At 33.7% G+C, this 21,135-nt stretch overlaps 3 protein-coding genes across 3 annotated transcripts; 1 reads left to right on the top strand and 2 right to left on the bottom strand.

The window, feature by feature from the left end:
* Positions 1–4,274: 4,274 nt before the first annotated feature.
* On the bottom strand, positions 4,275–6,293 carry LOC104821929 (IST1 homolog). The gene is made up of 6 exons (XM_010552959.2): positions 6,145–6,293; positions 5,738–5,870; positions 5,543–5,646; positions 5,205–5,376; positions 4,984–5,124; positions 4,275–4,838 (listed from the first exon to the last, which is right to left on the bottom strand). The coding sequence occupies exons 1-6, from the start codon at positions 6,192–6,194 to the stop codon at positions 4,491–4,493; spliced, it is 948 nt and encodes a 315-aa protein (XP_010551261.1). The 5' UTR covers positions 6,195–6,293; the 3' UTR covers positions 4,275–4,490.
* Positions 6,294–6,652: 359 nt separating this feature from the next.
* LOC104821928 (caffeoylshikimate esterase-like) lies at positions 6,653–8,943 on the bottom strand. Its single transcript, XM_010552958.1, has 8 exons — positions 8,615–8,943; positions 8,477–8,506; positions 8,148–8,277; positions 7,878–8,024; positions 7,672–7,802; positions 7,369–7,506; positions 7,153–7,251; positions 6,653–7,070 (listed from the first exon to the last, which is right to left on the bottom strand). Exons 1-8 carry the CDS (start codon positions 8,924–8,926, stop codon positions 6,846–6,848), a joined length of 1,212 nt encoding a protein of 403 aa, XP_010551260.1. The 5' UTR covers positions 8,927–8,943; the 3' UTR covers positions 6,653–6,845.
* Positions 8,944–16,228: 7,285 nt separating this feature from the next.
* On the top strand, positions 16,229–17,900 carry LOC104821927 (adenylate isopentenyltransferase 8, chloroplastic-like). The gene is given in 2 exon segments (XM_010552957.1): positions 16,229–16,761; positions 16,764–17,900. Coding segments are annotated over 2 exon segments (1,056 nt in total). The 5' UTR covers positions 16,229–16,481; the 3' UTR covers positions 17,540–17,900.
* The last annotated feature ends 3,235 nt before the right edge of the window (positions 17,901–21,135 follow it).

The following is a 21,135-nucleotide window of genomic DNA, read 5'->3' as shown; positions in this document are numbered from 1 at the left end:
TGGGAAGTGAGTTTCGGGATCGTGGTTTGGTTGGATCGGGTTGGTGTCGATGTCGGTGTCGATGTCGGGGTCAGGGTCGGGGTCGGGTCGGGAATATGTTTCGAATTTTTCGTTGGAAAATTCCAACGGAATGCAGTTGAAAATTCCGTTGGAAAATTCCAACGGATTGCGGTTGGAAATCCGTTGGAAAATTCCAACGGATGCCGGTTGGAAATCCGTTGGAAATTTTCAACGGAAAACTTCGTTGCAATTCCGTTGAAAATTCCAACGGACACCGATTTCTAATGACGAAATTCCAACGGATAAATCCGTTGGAAATCCGTTGGAAACGTTAATTTCCAACGGAAATTTGGCCATTTCCAACGGATTTACCCGTTGGAAATGACCATTTTTTTTGTAATGTCAGTGACAAGTTACAAGTTCGGGGATTGAATGATAGTTTTTCAAGTTGAAGGTTTATTTGTATATATTTTTGCAAGTTGGAGGTTTTTTAGGGGTTTTACCCTTTTGATAAATACACATGGTGATATGTGATCATTTGTATATCCATTTTTCAATAAATACTCACTCAGTCGTTTATACCACATATGTCCTGATTCTTTTAGCTCATACAATGATCGTTGTAACTTGACAGCACATAACTCTCGTGGTTTTGCTTTCAATGTTTCGGACATTTTAAATACTTCAGGGACTTTCATATGGATACTCGTGTCAAGTGAACCATATAAATAAGTAGTAACAACATCCATGAGATGCATTTCTAAATTCTTTGAAACTGCAAGACTAATTAGGTATCGAAATGTAAAACTATCCATAACATGAGAATAAGTTTCCTCGTAATCTACTTCTGGTCTTTGGGAAAATCCTTGTACTACAAGACGAACTTTACATCTTATAATTTCGTTGTGCTCATTTTTTTCCACATAAACACCCATTTACATCCAATAGGAGAAATTTTTTTCGGTTTTAATAACAATATGTCCAAATACATTTCGCTTATTAAGCGAATCTAATTTAGCTTGTATTGCGTCTCTCCATTTATTCCAATCTGGTCTCTTTTGACACTCCGAAATAGATCTGAGTTCTGGATCCTCATTTTCCTCAATTTCCTTTGATACATTATAAGAAAATATATCTTCAATCTCTTTGATTTCTTTTCGATTCCATAATGTACCATTACTTATATAATTAATTGAGATCTCATGATTTCCATTATCTGGATTTATACCATCATCACAAGGTACTTCATTTCTTTGATTTGGAACGCGTTCCTCCGAATTGAGCATTTCATTTTTCTTGGGCCCTTTGCTCTTTCGGGAGTTTTTATCCTTAGAACCAATAAGTCGTCCACGTTTCAGGCGTGTTTTGGAATCGTTTGTCGATTTTTCTTTCATTTGCAACATATGATCTTATTACCCTAGTTGTATCTGCAACTGCATCAGGTAACTGATTTGTAACATTCTGCAAATGTATAATCCTTTGAACTTATTATTCTCGTTGTTTTGCTGGGGATCAAAGTGGGATAAAGATGGTGTACATCAATTAAGATCATTTTCATGTCCCACCATTCTATAATTTTCTCCCCCTAATGGTGGAAATTCAATTTCATTAAAATGACAATAACCAAAATGAGCCATAAAAAAATCTCCAGTTTGTGGCTCAAGATATCGTATAATAAATAACGAATCGTACTCAATATATACTTTCCAAAAATTCATGCCTGATTTTGACTTGTGATGCTCTAATTATTAATTTTTCTCTAGAACATGCGTCACAAGAAAGCTCATCCGATTGAAAAAACTTCTGGTTTTTTAATGGATAACTATAAAAGTTTTCGATGATTTTTCTCATTATAATGGCACTGGGTGGCCCAATCGATCATGCTAAACTTTGAATGTATCAGTAAGTTTCTGGTTTACTATGACATGAGATTCAATCACATTAATATTAGTATAATATAATCCCGATGATAGAATGAGTAGTTTTTCCAACACATACTTTTATCTCGAATTGATTGAGGTGATATATAAATACTCAATGTCATCCTCATTCATAGTTTCAATATGATATCCACAAATTTAGCTAATTCTTTTTCTAAGAACAAAACAACATGACAATCATTAAAAAAAATAGATATATTAATAATACATAATAGCATTACTAACTTATGAAGTAAAAATAGTGATACAAAGCACAACATATCATAAAATTATTTATACATGAAAATGCATATGTAGATAAGATTGATTATATGAAGTATGCAAATCTTTATATAGTTTTTATTCATAACCGACTTCATCTTCAGGATGGGCAAAATCATCAGCATGGTCCATATGTGCAAAGTCTTTAGCACCACTAGCATCATCATCATAATCACTCATGACATGATTGGTCCATGTCTTTCTTTCCCTTTTGTTTTTTTAATCGACTTCTGATAAAGTTCCACCAGGTGTTTAGCAGTGTGGCAAGTATGCGACCAATATCCCGTCATTCCACACCGGTGGCATGTACTTTTTTTCATCCTCTTGTTTGGATGATCATGTGCTTCATCTTTATTACTGTTAAAATTATGGTTTTGGGATGAGTTTTCTTGATCACCTCCTTTGATCCATCTTCGGTTGGTACCACGACCGCGTCCTCGACCTCGAAAATAACCACGTCCTCGACTATTATAAGACATAACATTCGCTCAAGGGAATGATGTTATTTTGTAGCATTTGCTTCAGAAAATGACTTGTTTTCTGTAGCATTCGCTTCAGGGAATGGTACAAATCTAGTTGGTCGTGGTGCGTGATTTTTCATTAACAACTCTTTATTTTGTTCAGCCAATAGGAGACATGATAAAAGTTCTGAATATTTTGTATACCCTTTTTTTGATATTGTTGTTGGAGTATAATATTCGAGGCATGCATAGTTGAGAATGTTTTCTCTAACCGCTCATTTTCAGTGACTGTTTCTCCACATGATTTTAGAATCGAGATGATTTGATACATTGATGAGTTATATTCACTGACATACTTGAAATCTTGAAATCGGAGATGCATCCAGTCATATTTTGCCTTGGGGAGGATCCCATGATCACCGTTTTTTGATGATCAAAACGGTCTTTTAATTTTAATCAAAGATTTGTAGGATATTTGATTGTCAAATATTCCTTTTCCAAATCATCATGAAGATGATGTCGCAACCTTTGCCTTATTCTCGTTTGATGCACTTTTTTCTTTAATAATGGTATCAAGACCTTTTGATTTGAGATACAACTCAACATCTAAGTGCCATGATAAATAATTGTTTCCCGATATGTCGAGGACCTTATGCTCGATATTTGTCATTCTTGTCATTATGACTAAACAAAAAAATGTCATACATTAGCTTTATTCATTACCGTGGATAACACAACATAGTGAAATACATGATTATAAATAAATTTCTATAATTAGTAACACATAAACGAAAGGTAAGACTGCAACGCAAATTGAAAACAAAAGTGGGTCGGGATTTTTATCGAAGAAAATACTAAACGTTGCTGCTAAAATTGTTAAAACAAAGAGAATTTTGATGAATTTCATCTTGAGAGATTTTTTTTTTTTCGTGGAAGAAGAGAAGATAATGAGATGATTTGGTGTGAATTGTTTGAGTGAATGGATGGGTGTATTTATAGGGTAAAATTTACTATTCCTATCCGTTTGGGAGGAGCCAAAATTTGATTTTGTTTTATTTTTTTAAATATAGCCGTTGGAGAAAAATAAATTTTGAAAAATTTATAAATTATTTTATCAATTTATATTATAAACTATACACAAAATAATTTATCAAAACGAATTATTAAACTATTTTGTAAAATTATTTGATCATGTTATGCTTATAATTAACTAATTATTGAGGAATCAAATAATTTATAATTAATCTATCGTTATATGAAAAATTTGTAAAAATTTATATATATAAAATTTATCACTAATATATTTATTAGATTAAGTTTATATTATTTTTTTGTATAAATAAATGTTATAAATTTATATTATATATGGTAATATTTTATACGGTTAATATAAATTTACATAGATTAGGTAACATCCTGATTATATATGGCAGCATTGCCATATGTAGAAGCAAAATATTTGAGGCGGCATTGCCGTCCATAAATAATAAACATAATAGTTTATTAATAAGTAAGGCGGTATATGTGAACAGTACGGTCGGTGTGAATAGTGCCGTATATATGAACAGTAAAATCGGTGTGAACAGTAACGGTGAGTTCCACCATAAATATATTTTATTTATAACACAAATTATATTTATTAAAATGACTAAAAAAACAGGAGAATATCCTCACTCACTCACACACACACACACACGCACTCAGACACAATTTCAAGTATAATCTAAATCTACGAGTGTCTTGTCTCGTCTTGCCTTATCGTAATCATACATACGATCTCAAATATACTTTTACATCTTTAGAAAAAGGGTAAGAGTGTGATAAAAGTTCATGGCTTGCCTTCTGTATTGGATGGGAATGGCAAATAGGAAAGATTCACAAGTTGAGCAGCGGCTCGAGCAGATGCAGTTGCACGTTCGGCGCTGGCAATGGCTGCTTGAGCTATTTTCATAACTTCGCTTGACGTCTGGTCCCTTTCAGAATCTTCAGAAGCGGAAATCTTCACATTTGATGCTGCCGGGGTTTGAGCTTGAAGCTGTCTGAGTCTCTGTTCTGTCTCTGCAGGCAGAATTTCCGATTCACTCGAAGTAGTAGCCGTCGATGACTTAAATGAGTTCTTTTTAGACAGAGGAGATTCAGTAACAGCGGCTTTACGGCTTATTTCCTTCGATCCACCCTACAAAATATCGAGGGAGAGTTCAAATGTTTCCTATGCTTTGTTTAAGCTTACTTACTGTTAGTTCATAATGTGGATGAGTTTGTATCAAAATTCATATATCCTGATTGGCATGCTCCTTGAAAGGAGACAGGGAAATTATTACCAGAAGGTCTTCATGGCTCTTCCTGAACTCAGCTTCGGTGGCAGAAGAATCCCAATTCAAATTGTACTCCTGGGCAATTTCCTTCAGAAGCTTGAGCTTTACCTCTCCTGATGGAGCACTAGGAGAAAGCTTTTCAATGATCTGCCGAAGGCCATTACAATCGTGTCAGTTATATATATATAAAACACGGATAAGGAAGAAACTGTCCCAAGTATATTAACTGTTCGATTAACACCCGAATCAGGGCGGAGCTCAGAAGCAGACATGATAAACTCTTTGCCATATTTTGAACCAAACAGGTTCCTGATTTGAAGAAGATCTGGCACTTCTGAGCATCTGGGAGCAGCAAAGATGATGCTAGAAATTGCTTCCCTCAACTCTCTTGGGCATTCCCTATAGAATGGAAACCACAAATATACACAAGGTATTCTCATGAACACGAACTCAAAGAACAAAAGCCACTTTAGATGTTATACATTTCAACTTAGAAAAACAAGACGAACCCTGTGAAACGATGTTCCTATCGACAGAAAGATTAAACGATGATTCGAATACTCACTTCTGTGTTTCAAGAACCGGTACACGGGCAAGTACAAACTCGCAGAAAAGCTCCAATATCTCATAAGCAGCCCACAAGTTCAGCTCTCTAACAACATGCTCCACCTAAACTCAGAACAAGAAAAAGACAACAGCTTTGACTTCCATTGCTCAATTAAACAACAGGGTCAAACCATAATCTGGTCAAAGAAAAGACCCTGATTCGAGCTATGGGTTCTTGTCCAGCCTGCAAGAACTGAGCTATCTCCTTCTTCATATGCTTGAGCTGCATATCCCTCTTGTTCTGCAGCAATTTAATCCGAGAGATCGCCAGATTCAAGCATGTCTTGCTGTCGATTTAAGGGGAAGAAAGAGTCATCAAACAAGGGCTAAAATTTATTCCCTAATCAGATCCCTTAGAAGGGCCATAAGCTATAAAATCACCGAAAGGAGTATTTTCTGTAAGTCGGAGACAGAAATTTCAAAAGGCAATCAAAGGATTATACGAAGAAAACAGATGATCAAGTCTAAATCCATCCAAACCCTAAAATCATAAACCCTCCGCGAAAAAAAAAACCCCGACAATCTTGAGCAGAAGACTAAGAAAAGAGAAGAAGAAGGAACCATTTGGCGCCGAAGATCCCACGATTGAAGAGCTGGTTAAGGAGCGACATTGCATCGGACAAAACGAGCAATCTACACGCGAAACCGCCCGGAGGAGCTCTGGTCGGGGATGATGACGGGAGAAAAAGATTCCCAGTTCCATGACGTGAGCACGAAATTCTCGAGATTGTGAGCCCATAAAATTCTCTCGTTGGATTCCTAAAAGGGATCATTAGGCCCATTAACAAGTTTGAAGCCCAATAAGTTAACAGAAGAGCCCATATTACGCTGACCCAATTTATTGTTTGTTGAATTTATGGGTCCAATATGGCCCAAATATTATTATTACATACCTCAATCCTCCAAGTAAAATTTGTAATTTTTTAAAGGAGAATGGCATAAAAAAAATTTCGCCAACCTTATTATCTTTTTTTTTTTTTGAAAATTTTTGGAGAAAACTAGATAAAAAGGGCCATATCGAATAAATTTATTTCGACCTCCAACACATAACCTAATCAAATACAGAATGTAAAAATGCATTCTTCTCCATAATATTTTCTGCAAATTATGTAGAGATTATTATGCCAACAATGGTAAACTATAGTTTAAAACTGTTAGGAGATATAACATACCTTGAAGAATATGAGATATATGGTATCTTGAAGATGATATCAAATTTGGAGAATATGGATTTAGAAAAAATTCTGGAAAACAGTGTGGATTTATTCTCGCTCGTCCGGGGAATGGGCGTCGAGCCAATCGATGATATCGCTGATCACTTCGAGAATTCGATCGTCGGATTCGCCTTCAAGAATGCAATGGTAGCTTCCATCATATAGTTTTAGTGTTTTGTCTTGGCTGGTCGCTTTCTCGTAAAGAAACTTGCTCACTAGAGGATCTGTCACTTTATCCGCAGCTCCATGAAGTATCAGAAGTGGCGACGAGACCTGACAATATATATATATACAGCATTGAGGCTTAAACAAAGACGGGAGTTTAGAGATGTCGGTGAAGAATTATTACACTGACCTTATCGACCTTCATCTCGATGTCTCTTGTTGTGTTCAGAAGTTCCACTGCAGTCCGAAGACGTGTTTGGTCATCGTAACTGATCACATTGTAGCTACCCTATCGTCACAGACAGCATGAATCAGTTATTGGAACCACAAACAGAATTTTTTTACTTGATTTCAGTCTCAAAAGTTGGTTTTATCGATGGATCGGATCGAACATGAGGAAATTCACCATTTTTCTTTTTGTCGGGTCTCTGAAGAAAAGATCGCTCAGATCTTTCTTTGGAAAGAGCTTTGCTTTGGGAAATAATGTCGACATCAGGATCAATGCCTTCAAGACTGGTGGAGGAGGTTTAACATCTTCTGCAATCTTGAAGCCAACTCAAAATCACATATCCAAGAACATAAACTAATGGGCAGCTTCAACAAACGAAATTTCAAATCCGATGTTACTTCTTACCAAAATGACATTAGCAAAGTCACAACATTAGGTTGGATGATATGCTCATAAATCCGAAGGCAATGGCTGAATTACCTTACACATTGGGGCAACAAGGATAAGTCCATTCCAAGCTTGAGGTTCCTTCAGATGAACTTTCAAGGCAACAGCTCCACCCATTGACTGTCCAAACAAGAACCGGGGCAAACCTCTCAATTCGGGTCTCCCTAAAGAATTGAACCTCCTTAAGAAAATGCAAGAGAAACGACAAACGAATCTAGAAAAAGGGTTCCCTTTTCTACCTTTGATTTTGGTGTACTGTTCGATAGCATTTTCAGCTAGTTCATCGAAACTCGGGATGTAACCATGCAGACCATCTGATAGACCGAAACCAGGATGGTCTATCGCATAAACTGCATACCCGGAAGCTGCAATTTGCTTTGCAATGCCTGCAAAATTCCAAAGTTTCTCCCTTTATAAACTCTTTCACCATAACTGAACTCATAGGCAAATGATTTGAGGATACAAACAAGTAATGATGCAAAGATTTCCGATTGGTAAAGCTGACAAACCATCGAAGAAGAAAGTGCAAGTGTCGCCATAACCATGACAGAAGCAGACCGCAGCTTTGATTCCGATGTCTAGTTCCGGCAACCAACTCTTACAGAAAATTTCCATTCCCTTAGAATTTCTCTCGTACCACTATCAGGTGCCAAAACAAAATTTACTCAGATCTCCACCGAATGACCACTTTATTAGGATTCAATCACTCATGAATTCGATCAAACACACGACAGAATAGCGTGGAATACACTAATTTCCACATTTACTTGAACATTCATTCTCAGCATTTTCTCCAAGAACAAACACAAGAGCACCAGATAAAATCAGTACCGCTTACCTCCTCTGTTCTGATTCCTGGAGGAGCCCTCTGTCGCCGGATTCGGAAGTTCAGAGAGGATAGAATTAAAAAAAACAGAGTCAAAAACGGAAAAGAGATGGAGCAGAAGTCCAATGATCTCCAGATATCGAAACGGACCTTGAACAAACAATGATCAAGCCGCTGCTGCACATCGAAGAAGGCGGACCGGACGCGCCGCCGTGCTGGAGCTTGATCTAGATTCTCCGACGCGATCAGATTCAGCTCATTGCTTACTCCATCGATCGGAGCTCGTTTCACCATCGCAATCGCCGCCGCGAATCTCCGTCTCGCCGGCGAAACTCCGGCTCCAAGAACAAGCGGATGGAGCTTCGCCCGACCATCGGAGGTGATCGGGAAATTCGGTATGCAGCGGCGTAGAAGTTTGAGATCCGGCGAAGATCCGAATGGGAGAGTCAAAGGAAAGTCCATAATGTGCCGCAGTTGAATCTGCGACAAAATACAAAATTTGACCAGAAAAAAAAATGAAAATGAAAATAAATAAAGACGGAAAAACGAGATCACGTGCAAAACGTGATATTACAATGGCCCATTATAAATTGGGTTTGCTTAAATTGGGCCACAGCCCAATTTGAAGCCCATGTTTGTATAGCTAATAAATCCCATGTTACAACGATTACCTTCAATTTTAGAATTTCGCATTCAACAAAATTTCTCCGTTTGCTTATGCAAATGATTGATAAATAACTAAAATTTTATTTTGGAAAATATAATGTATCTATAGTATTTTCATAATATTACGATAGTATTTTTATAATTTGTAGGGAATTTGTTAAGTACAACTTTCATTTAAATATATATAAACTTTATTTGGGCTAACATGCTAACCCCAAGTTTTTTCACATAAATTTAGAAAAATGGAACCATCTCTAGAAGACCCAAAAAATTAAAATAAATATATCGAGAACCATCTCTATATACAAAAATCGAAAAAATGTACGACCATTTCGTTAAATATTTAAATAGTATACTTGTTGAGCATGTAATTAAAATAAAATTAAGTAAATAATGGTGTCTTTTTGCATAGGGACACGCGTGTGGAGTGATCAGAGCATGTGGATGCTCGATTTGCCAAAAAAAAAAGAGTTTTTTTTTTTTTGTTCTTGCATAAGAATCTACTTTGTTAACAGACAAGCATCATAATGATGTGTTCCTCTTGTAAGCATTCAAATAATATAGTTTTCCTTGTTACAAGACACACACACACACACATGCATTTTGATGGCAGTTCTTTAGTTGCATACATCACTTACCTGAACCCCCGTTGATTTTAAATTTTATTAAGACCGACACATCAACAATTTATATATAATTTTTTGGTGATAGAGATTTACTATAAGTAATTTATGTCTTAATTTCACATCCCGCCGACCAAAATGTATACAAGCGGTTTTAAATTTGAAGTGACATATTAGGGTTTAGAATATATTAAATTAAATCCAATCTAACCGTCTCCTAAGTGTATATATAAACTACATTTTAATCTAAACAGTAATTAAATATACAACAACAATATCGCTTTAAACCCAAATTTAATTGGGGTCGACCTCATAAATTCTTTTTTTCACTCATTTCGGTTTTGCGTCATATCCTCCGAGATTCGAAACACATCCAAATCGTTTCTAATGATCCGTTTCCAAATAAAACTAGGTCTATCTCTTTTTCGTTTCTTCACTTTCATTTTTATACTCTCTAATTTTCTAATTAGAGCATTGAACAATTTCCGTTTTACGTGTCCAAATAAAAAAATAATAAAAAATATTTTTTAAAAAAAGAAAATCAAATCTAAGTTAGATCTTAATTAGATTTGAATCGATATGGAATCAAATTATATAATTTTTAGTGCGTGTGAATTTATTATATGTGAATGGTGATCTCTAATCGTTGTCATCAAGTCATTTTCCTTGGGATCGAAATAAAAGCAACGTGTAAGCTTATTGTAGTTATTTCCGTGAATCTTATAGAAAGGCAAATTAACTGTTATATTTATTCATGTGTTTAATTAATCTCTGACGTGGAGTTCGGGGCCCCACAGTTTTGTACGTATTATGTTAACTTGGGGGGTGTATACATTATAAAATCATAAGGCTTTGCAACAATAAAATATATATTCTGTTTGAATATATATATATATATATATATATATATATATATATGAGACAAAACCTACGACAATTAATCATTGATTATTAGTGCCACTGGTCCGGATGAATGCACTGTTGAGTTGGACTGAAGCCAAGTGGAGGCGTTGCCCAATTTCTCCTGCCATTATTATTCTGTTCAATTATTTATTGTAATTTAGTGTTATGATTATATAATCGCTCTTTGAATTATTAATTACTAGTATTAGATAGTTCATTAATTATTGAATTCCTTACTTAATCCCCTAATTAATTTTATATGTCTACCCTCATTTTATGCTTGTATAGTGTCACGCTAAATTACATTTATGTTCCCTTTTGTTGGTGTAAGTATATGCATGCATGCATGTATGTATGTATGTATGTATGTATATGGTCTTTTTCAATTTATTTGACTGCCATCTAATCTGAAAATATGTACCAAAAATTGTTTCTGTTGTAACGTTGACTATGCTAATTCATGTTCACAATATATATATATATATATATATATATGTGCCATTAACCACGATTGATGTAACTTTGAGATGATGTGCTGATGACCCGATTGGACAGCCAATACACACACATATAAATATATATATATACACACACACATACATGTGGGTATGTATACACGTGTGCGTGTGTGTATACACCTCATGTGAACTGTTCGACGTCGTTTGTATTATGCTTATGTATGTTTGGGTACGTTTACGTACATATAACATGCGTTTTCCCACATGATAATAGATCACATGCATAAAAGAACAATACAGAACCGTGTGTATACATATATATAGCTATAGTCCTGGTTCGATTCCCTCGGTGGAAAGGGATGTAATTTTTGTATCAAAATAGTCCATATACAAAAGTTGTTCTCGGATCTAGGTTGGATATAGTTGGACCGAAATTCTGAGAAACCATATTGATTATAAAAAAAAACTATATATCGATATATATATATATGTCAATTTTCTCTATTTGAATCGGTTGGCAAAGAAAAAATCCCAACAAGGAAAAATATATGAATACTATGATTATAGAAATAATTTCAGAATATGAGTATATATATTTATATATGTATGTACAAATTTACTGTTGGTGAATTTTACTTGAATATATTGATGATGTGGACGAAGGTTTTAGTAATATGAATTAATAAGCATATCCCATTAGGGCTTAAAAAATATTTTGAATATTTCATATTGGATTAGAGACCACGTTGACTTTGCGGCATAACTAAAATAAAATATACAACTCATCTAATGATAATTAATGCGTATTATTAAAATTATGATTAAGGAGTAGCTAGCTTGATGATAGCAACATACATCAACATCATCAGCTTACACATCCATGAAGCAAATATATTTTTTTTGTTTTCTTTTAATTTGATTACTAATTAAATTCGAAATTTCATTTGTTTTCGTACGTACTAGTCATGGCTAAAAAATAATTTTTTTTTTGTTAATTGGCTAAAAAGTATATTATCTAGGAAACTTACATTGAATATATGTATATTGGTTCCCATAATATATATTAATGTACTAAAACGACTCAGCATTTTTCAAATATGACAGTCGATGATTTGGCTTTCTAAAATAATAATATTTTTTTTCTTAATTTTGATTACGGATAATTTAATTAAGGTGATTCTGCTGTTTAAAAGAAGGGTTTGCCAAGTTATTATTAGGGATTGACCATAGAATCTTTGGATACTGTGTAAGATTATAAGATATATCCATTCCGGGTCGGCTATATGTCAATCGAAAGGGCGAAAGATTACAAAATCATTGATTCATACCTTAGAGTTATTTTGTCATTAATTAAGATTATGGTTTTAAATATGGAAAACGTATCGGTGATTGAGATTGCAAGGTATGTTTAATTTGGTTTTAGATCTATTATATTTTATTTATTTGTCCTTTTTGTAAATATATTAACTATATATACGAACAAAATGTGGAGAGTCTCTTGTCATGAGCGTGCGTGCGAGTTACGTGCGATTCAAAGGAGAAATGGATATATCTATATATATATATATATATATATCTTTTTATTTTTATCATTATTATTAGAAATGGAAATATATATTTAAATTCATTTTTCACGTGATCTTTTCGGCATATCAAATCTAACTTCTAAAGCAGACCCTAGGCAGAAATTTCAATGACTATAAATTCCAACTCCTCGTACGATATATAATGATTGCACAAAAGGAAACTAATAAAAAGCGAAGTCAAAAAGTTGAAAAAAAATGTATTCTATATTTAAAGAAAAAGGAGATTTTATTTATTTTCTACAAAAATTTTATTAAGTGTCTAAATTGGATTATTAAGTGCATTATTGGATTTATTCCATATTCATATGATTTGATTATTTGATTTAATTTAACTTTGTTTCCATATGATTTGATCTCTTTTCATATATAATGGTTGAAAGAGGAAAGGTTTTTAATGAGAAGCAAATCATTATCCAAAGGGTCTTTTGTCCATTATATATATATATATATAATTTGAATATGATTGTCATTTTCAAGCATGTAATTCTAAAAACTCTTTAATTTCTTCACCCTCTTTTTGACTGCACCACTCAGTCTTCCTTTTGAGAGCCGAATTCAACACATTCATGCGCATGAAAGATTAGATCATCATAATTTAAATATTACCAAAAGAATAGAATATTATTGTAGATGAATCTCTTGATTTATTTAAAACTATGACTCTTAATTAACAACTCTCTTATTTAATTCCTTCTATCAATCTACGAACATGTATTATTTGGTGATTCAATGAATTGTTCCCCATATATTTTGGCAAATTCCAACCATTTAACCGGACAAATTTTGTAATATTTTTTTTAGTATTAATTTCTTCATAGTTTCCAAAATGTGTAACGCTCTTCATTGATGGTAAGACGAATTCATATAAAACATATGTAATATTCCATTCATTAAACGAAGAATAACAATAATACATATATATATATATATATATATCTTTTAAAATTTTAAATCATTTAGGTATCTTCCATTGTGGTTGTGGATATATAAAATAAAAAATAAAGTGAAAAGTTCGAGATGTTTTACCCTTAAACCGTAAATTATGGGACTAATGTAAAAGAAAATGTACCAACTTTCGTCATCTCACGTCATTAAAAGACTACTAGAACTTTTGGTACGAAACCGACATCTAATCCTTTTGGTTGGGATTTCATTCTACGTTGTTAAACGTTCATATTAGAAAGATCATATTTTCCGCTAAAACATTAGGGATTATCGTACATTATTTGTGTATTATTAGGTGTTACAATATATCTAATTTTATATATAAACTCTGCTATAATTATGTAAATTTCACCTATTTTTCAATTTTTTTCTCTCAACTCAAGATGAATTGGTAAAATATGATTTTTCATGCAGAAACCATATAGAGATCATCTCAAAAGCTTGGAATCTACGTGTATATACGTGTGTATATATATATATATATGAATGTTCGACCAACACCGTATGTTACGTAGAATTTTTTTTTCCCCCACAAAGAGACGAATCCTATATTTTTATTCGGATCGAACATAGACAATGTAAATACAACATGTATAACGCATATTCACAAATGAAAATAGGACATAATTTCATTTATCTCCGTTGAATTTCCTCCACTTTCACCACCGCCCATATATATATATATACAGAGGCGGATCCACTTGAGAATGAGTGGGGGCACTGGCCCCCACTAATTTTTATTTTTTTTTAAATTATTTATAGAATTTAAGAAAAATTCTAAAAAAACACCCTTAATGCCCCCACTTAAATTTTGTTTGGACCCCACCGTTTTTCATTTTAAATGTATTTTACGAGATTTAACAAATCAAATCTTATGTCCCATATTTTTTTCCTTTTTTTTCTTGTTTTCCATTTTTTAAGTTGTTATTTTTATCTTTGATCAAACAAAAAATCATTATCAATTGAATAATAATCAAACTAAAACTATAAATAAAAAAATTTAAACATATTTAAAAATTATGATTGTTATTTTAAACAATTTTTTTATTTGATTTTATGTATTTATTATATTTATCAATTTATCTATATATATATTTATATATTTATTTAATTTTTTATTTGATTTATCAGAAAAATCGATAAATTTATTTTAAAATAATTTGGTAATATTATCTTAATATTGTGGTAAAATTTTAACGAGAATACATAATTTTTTATAAATTATCTGATTTATTTTATCAAAAATATATTTAAAATAATTAGAAATTGAATTACATAAATATATTTAAAAAATAAAAAACGTAAAATTCAGTTATCCGATATAAATATTCTTTAGACGATATATTTTTATTAATTTTGTATATTATATATATTACTATTATCGTATTGCCCCCGGTGAAAAAATTTTCTGGATCTGCCACTGTATATATATATATATATATATAACATGTGAAACTCTTTCATTCGTTCGAAGTGATACACATGCACATACACATACATGTGCATATAAACATACATACATATATATGATATAATATATTGTAACGCAGGAGTGTGTGAACACGGGTCCAAGGATGGAACCGGATTTGACAGTGTCCTTTGAGAATGAAACGTGGCTGGTCCGGCCATAACGAATGAACGAACAATAATAATGTCAAATAATTATTGATATATACAACCATAAATGAAAAATAATAAAAAAAAAAGGTAACGCTTTATGTAACAATCGAGACTCGGATTTTCAAAAAAATAAAAAAAGCAATCGGAGAAGTGGCAACGACCATATTCCCATTATCTAGGAATCGTTACCGCTCGTTGCTTGTTCAACAGTTTGCTTCTTCCATGTCAGATTTCGACAACTTACAGTTCCCAAAAAAACAAGAACCGTGACGAATTTCGTGGTCCGAATGTGGCCCAACAAGTTTTTTTTTTAATTAAAAAAATTCTTAAGAATTACACTATACTTTTGGGGAAAATATTTCATTAGTTAGACGTTATGGCACTCATGACTTCGTTATAGGACATTTCTGTTCCTCTAGGACACCCTTCTTTAAATATTATTTACAGAATTTTATGATGAGAAACTTGTCTATTTTGCTATTGAAACTCAAGTACTGTTACGATAATTAATTTGAATAAACGGAAATTATCAATGGCAATATATAGTTATCTCCACTGCTTTTTTTTACCAATTATATTTTTTTTGTAAAATATATGTGGGTTTGGGATTTTTTTGTTGTTTTTATTTATATCCGACAATATAATTTTAAGAAAAATAAACAAATTATTTATATATTACATTTGTCATGGGCAATATAAGTGGTGAAAAAACTATAATTGTTATTCTACCATAAAAAGAAATAGAGGTAATTAAGCAAGCAAAAGTACTGACCATTCGACAAAAACTGTACCTCATGTTATTCTTAGGATATCAATTCACATACACAGGTTATATTATAAAATGATACGACAAAAATGGCCCTTGAGTACAATAGTATATATTAATAATCCCCCCGAATTATGCCTCGACGCTATTATAAAAATCTATAGATTTCTTATTTTTTGTAGCTTCGTTTTTAATTTTTTTTTATACAAATTTCGTACCTCACCACAAAGAAAAATAATAAATAAGGAGAGACAAAGACGAGCGTGAAGTGTTGAAATAACAATAATAATAAGCTCGTCGCCATTGGAGCCGAGGAAGAGCTCTCCCCTTGAGAAAAAAAGGGAGGGAAGGTTCACAGAGGAACCAAAACGCAGAACTTCTTCATACCATTGTCGTTTTGATGCAACAACAAGTCCGTACGAAACAGCCTTTTTGTCGTTTAGCGTACCAATGCCCAAACTCACCTTCTCCTCCTTCCTCTCCGACCGCCTGACGTCTTCTTCCTCCTCGTCGTCTTCGCTCTTGTCTCTGTCTCTGTACCCTCTCTCCGTACGGAACCTCCGGCGACACCCCCCTCGTCTACGGCCCATGTCCGTACGCATGGATTACACTACACGCCGCCGCAAGGACAAAGTCATCGTCATCATGGGCGCCACCGGCGCCGGAAAGTCTAGCCTTTCCGTCGATCTCGCCACCCTTTTCCCGGCGGAGATCATCAACTCCGACAAAATGCTCTACACGTCACCACCAACCAGATTACCCTCCCGGACCGACGCGGCGTCCCCCACCACCTTCTCGGAGAGTTCGACCCCGACGACGGAGAGGTTACCGCCGCAGATTTCCGCTCAGCCGCCGCGGCCACCATCTCCGAGATAATATCCCGCGCGAAGGTCCCGATCATTGCTGGCGGATCCAACTCCTTCATCCACGCCCTCCTCACCCAGCGATTCGACCCGGGTATCGACCCGTTTTCCGGGCCGGGTTCGATCTGCTCGGAGCTGAGGTACGACTGTTGCTTCCTCTGGGTCGATGTCTCGTTGCCGGTTCTGTTCGAGTACCTCGACAAACGGGTGGAGGAGATGATGGAGATGGGGATGTTCGAGGAGCTCGCCGAGTTTTACGACTCGGGTTCGACTCGGAAAGGGATAGGGAAGGCGATAGGCGTGCCGGAGTTTGACCGGTACTTCGGAATGCACCCGCCGGGAAAATCGAACACGAATCAGCAAGAGTGGGACCCAGATAGAAAGGCGGCGTACGAGGAGGCGGTGAGGGAGATCAAAGAGAACACGTGTCGGCTCGCGAAGAAGCAGATTGGGAAGATCCTGAAGCTGAGGAGCTCCGGCTGGGAAATGACTCGACTCGACGCGACGGCGTCGTTCTCGGCGGCTCTATCACCGGCGCCGGAGGAAAAAGACGGCGGTGGCGGTGGAGGGAGGTGGAGAGAGATATGGAAAAACGAGATTTTGGAGACCAGCGTGAAGATTGTGAAGCAGTTTTTGGAGGAGTAGGTTTTCCAGCCATTTCCAGCTAATTTGCCCAAACCTCAATGAAAAAAAAAAAAAACCCCATCAAATATATTATTTTTTTGCATCAAGAAAAATAAAAACACACCGATATATTATAAATCTCTAATTAAAAAGAACACATTTTCATGGTATTCATACTCTCTCTCTCGACATATATGAAAAAAAAAATAGAGCTTAAAGTCTGTGAAGGCGGAGGTGTTCCGCCATTTTTGGAGCTCACATCTTCATTCTCAATCTCTTTCTTCTCCGCCTCTCTCTCTCCCTCTAGTTTTTTTTTTTTTTTTTTTTGCGAGGAATAGCAATGTAGTCCCCGAATTTATGTAAGTCCAAATGTAATCTAAACAAAAATGTACGACCCGTAAATCACATTGGAATCCTTATTAATGATCTGTGTTCGTTACTTATTTTTGTTTGATACAGAGCTTATATTCATTTACAAATGTGTATGTATATATATGTGTGTGTGTATATGTGGAAATAACGTATAGAGAGGAGCAATGCAAAGGCATGGACTTTGAGAGGTGATATTGCCTTTTTAATTAGTTTGTTTTTTTCCTTTTTCTCCATTTTGGTTTCCTGCACGGAATGCAAAATTTCAAGGGCTAGTCCCAAATTCAATTATAATCACAGCTTATTTTAGTGTTTTATTAGAACGAAATGAATCAAACATGTTATAACTTGCTGAATGGACTAATTGGAGAAAAAGAAAACGAGATTAGAGGAAAAAAACGTGATTCTTATAAATATTTAAGATATAGTACATGTTCTCTTATAAATATTTAAGATATAGTATTTGTTCTCTTATAAATAGGATTTGTTTGTGATAAAAATCGATTGAAAATGTGCTTTTTTGGTATAAGAAAAATATATCTGATCATTGGAAATTTATAATTGGGATATTCACATTTCATCACACAAATATATAAATTTACAATAGATTAGACAAAGGAAAAACAATACTTTTATTATATATTTTATCACCCGAAATTATAAGTGATATATGAGACATGAGAAATGGATTCGAATATACAGATATTTCTATATCTATAGAATTCTGATTCTTCGTTAGATTTAGATATTTTATAAATAATTTTTGTAAAAAATGAATATATAGAAGAAACATTATAAATCCCAACGATTTTCCTCCATATTTCGGTAGGATATTATTTTAAATTCTTTTCTAGCTGTTTTGCAATCTATTTTAAAAAATTAATACAAGATCGAATAAAACGATTTTTCGGATCTAGAATTAGATAACGAAGAGCTAACACGAACACGAACTCGATTAAAGACAGATGTGACAACTAAGTGTTTTAATGGAAACAATATCCTCCGAATCTTAAAGACAATCTTAGATAGATTTTATTCGATTAATTTTTGCAATGAATGAACTAATCATTATTTTTGTTTGCCACTCCAAAGTACAAACACTCTTTTTTTGTAATTATAATAATTTTAAAGTAAAGTTTGAACCTATTTTTATATATATATATATATATATATAGAAAGCTTCAAATGAAATCTTTACCCCCTATATCGCCGCAGATCTTAGTAGTAGTAGTTGGATTTTGATACAACTCCAACACGACATACTGTTCCGCAACTACTTAGCTCAAAAATCTAAGCTCTCGTCACAAAATCTAGAATCTCACATGAATTTAATAGAAACTATCGTTATTATATTTGTTTTTATATAAAGGGAAAATCCCAATAAAATCTATTCGATTATGACTTAACTACAAGATTCATATATTTTAACCAAAAACAAAAGATTCATATACGAAACTTTTTCTGTTTTCAAATTCACAATCAAATACAAATTTTTTGAATTTTTTTTTCTAATTTTTCTAAAAATTCGATCAAATTTTAAACTATCAACACTGACGTGGTTCCGTCAAAATTGCCACGTTTTATATACATCAGAAATAAAAAATAAAAAAGTAAAGATAATTTCATGTGTTACCTACTGTCAAATACTTCTAAGCCTCGAAATTGGTTTGACACATAAAATTTTATAGTCTACTGATTTATTTATTTTTTGGGTGATGAAGTTAATAAATACCACTTTATTTCCTAGTCTATTGTTTGTTGAAAATTTATGTTTATTTTTTAATAAAACTAAGATTGGGTATGATTACCCAAAGTGTAACGGCTAAAGGAAGTGGACCGATGAATGTATCATAAAAATATTTCAAAAGAAATATTAATTATATAATGTCGGAAGAAAAATGGATACATGAAAAGGTAGCTTTCGGACATTGTACCGAGAGAGGAGTCCATATCCATCAAGCTGTCTGTATCGAATTCAATTGCATGCATCCGATGCCGTAACAAACGTGGGAGATTGAGAACTTGTCCACTCTTAAACCGTTTATTTAATCAAAGCCTTGCCTACTTTTGTCTGTAAATCTCGAGTTGTCAATTTCGATACCTCCTTGATTTAAAATAAAAAAAGAAAAAAAAGGGAAAATTTTAATGTTTTGATTTAAGAAAAAAGGGTGTTTTTATACATTTTATTTTGATGTTATGTCGCAGAGAATGTTCCTTATTACCATGATAAATGTTTTTAATGTATATATCAGGGAAACTCAAACATGCACCGATTGTTCCTTATTATTATTAGAAGGGATTGGCTTAGGGTTCAATTTGGGTCGGTTTGATCCGGTTCGTGCGAAATGAAGCTGAACTATTTCTGAACAATAATACCCGGTTCGATGTCAATATCTTGGTTTCGGTTCGATTCGGTCCGGACTCAATCTATGCATAACGAGTTTTCTTTCTAGTTTGGTTCAAATGAACTAGATTGGTTTGGTTTTGTTTCCGTTGATCGATTCTGGTTTCTAATTATCATTGCATGGACATTTTCCATTGTTTTATATGCAAATTTATGGACGGTTGGCTGAACTTTCATATCTCAAAAACTACAATTATAATATTCCCTTGACAAAAATTAATTCCGAATATTATTATATATCCAACAGTTCGTTAGCAATTGGCATAGAGAAAAGACATGCTTGGAATTCAATCATTTACGTGTCTTTGGACTTTGACCCAAATGCAATAAACAATCGCTTAATTAATGGTTCGAACGGAATATTATTGGGAAGCTTCGCTTAAGCAGCAATTTGGTCTCAGTGCATGCAAATGCCAGCTTCGCAAACAAATTGAAACTTAATAATAATCGCCATTTGAATATAATTATTAATTTACATAATATACGGTCCACGATCAAAGTACACGAAGGGTTTTGTTCTTTCCATTTTTATATCAATATTCATAGTGCATTTCTGCATGTTTGATAAAAAGTCAGACCTCTAACACATGACAAAACTAATAAAATATTTGTCGACTCGGATGCATGGGGATGGTCGTAGACAAAACCTTCATCGCCTGTAATAATTGTTAGAGAATATATATATATATATATATATATATTACGTTTGGATCTCTTGACAAAGCGATATTCAAGTCATTTGAAATGGTTATATATAGATTTGTATAAATCTACATGTCTCCTATCTAAATCGCTGAAACATTGCATTATCTCTCTCAGCTCGTGCACTAACTTATACGAATTA

Source organism: Tarenaya hassleriana, unplaced genomic scaffold (genome assembly GCF_000463585.1).
Source record: "Tarenaya hassleriana unplaced genomic scaffold, ASM46358v1 Cleome35, whole genome shotgun sequence".
Taxonomy (NCBI): Eukaryota; Viridiplantae; Streptophyta; class Magnoliopsida; order Brassicales; family Cleomaceae; genus Tarenaya; species Tarenaya hassleriana.
The sequence above is the reverse complement of the archived record's forward strand: the minus strand, read 5'-3'. Positions and strand labels throughout refer to the sequence as shown.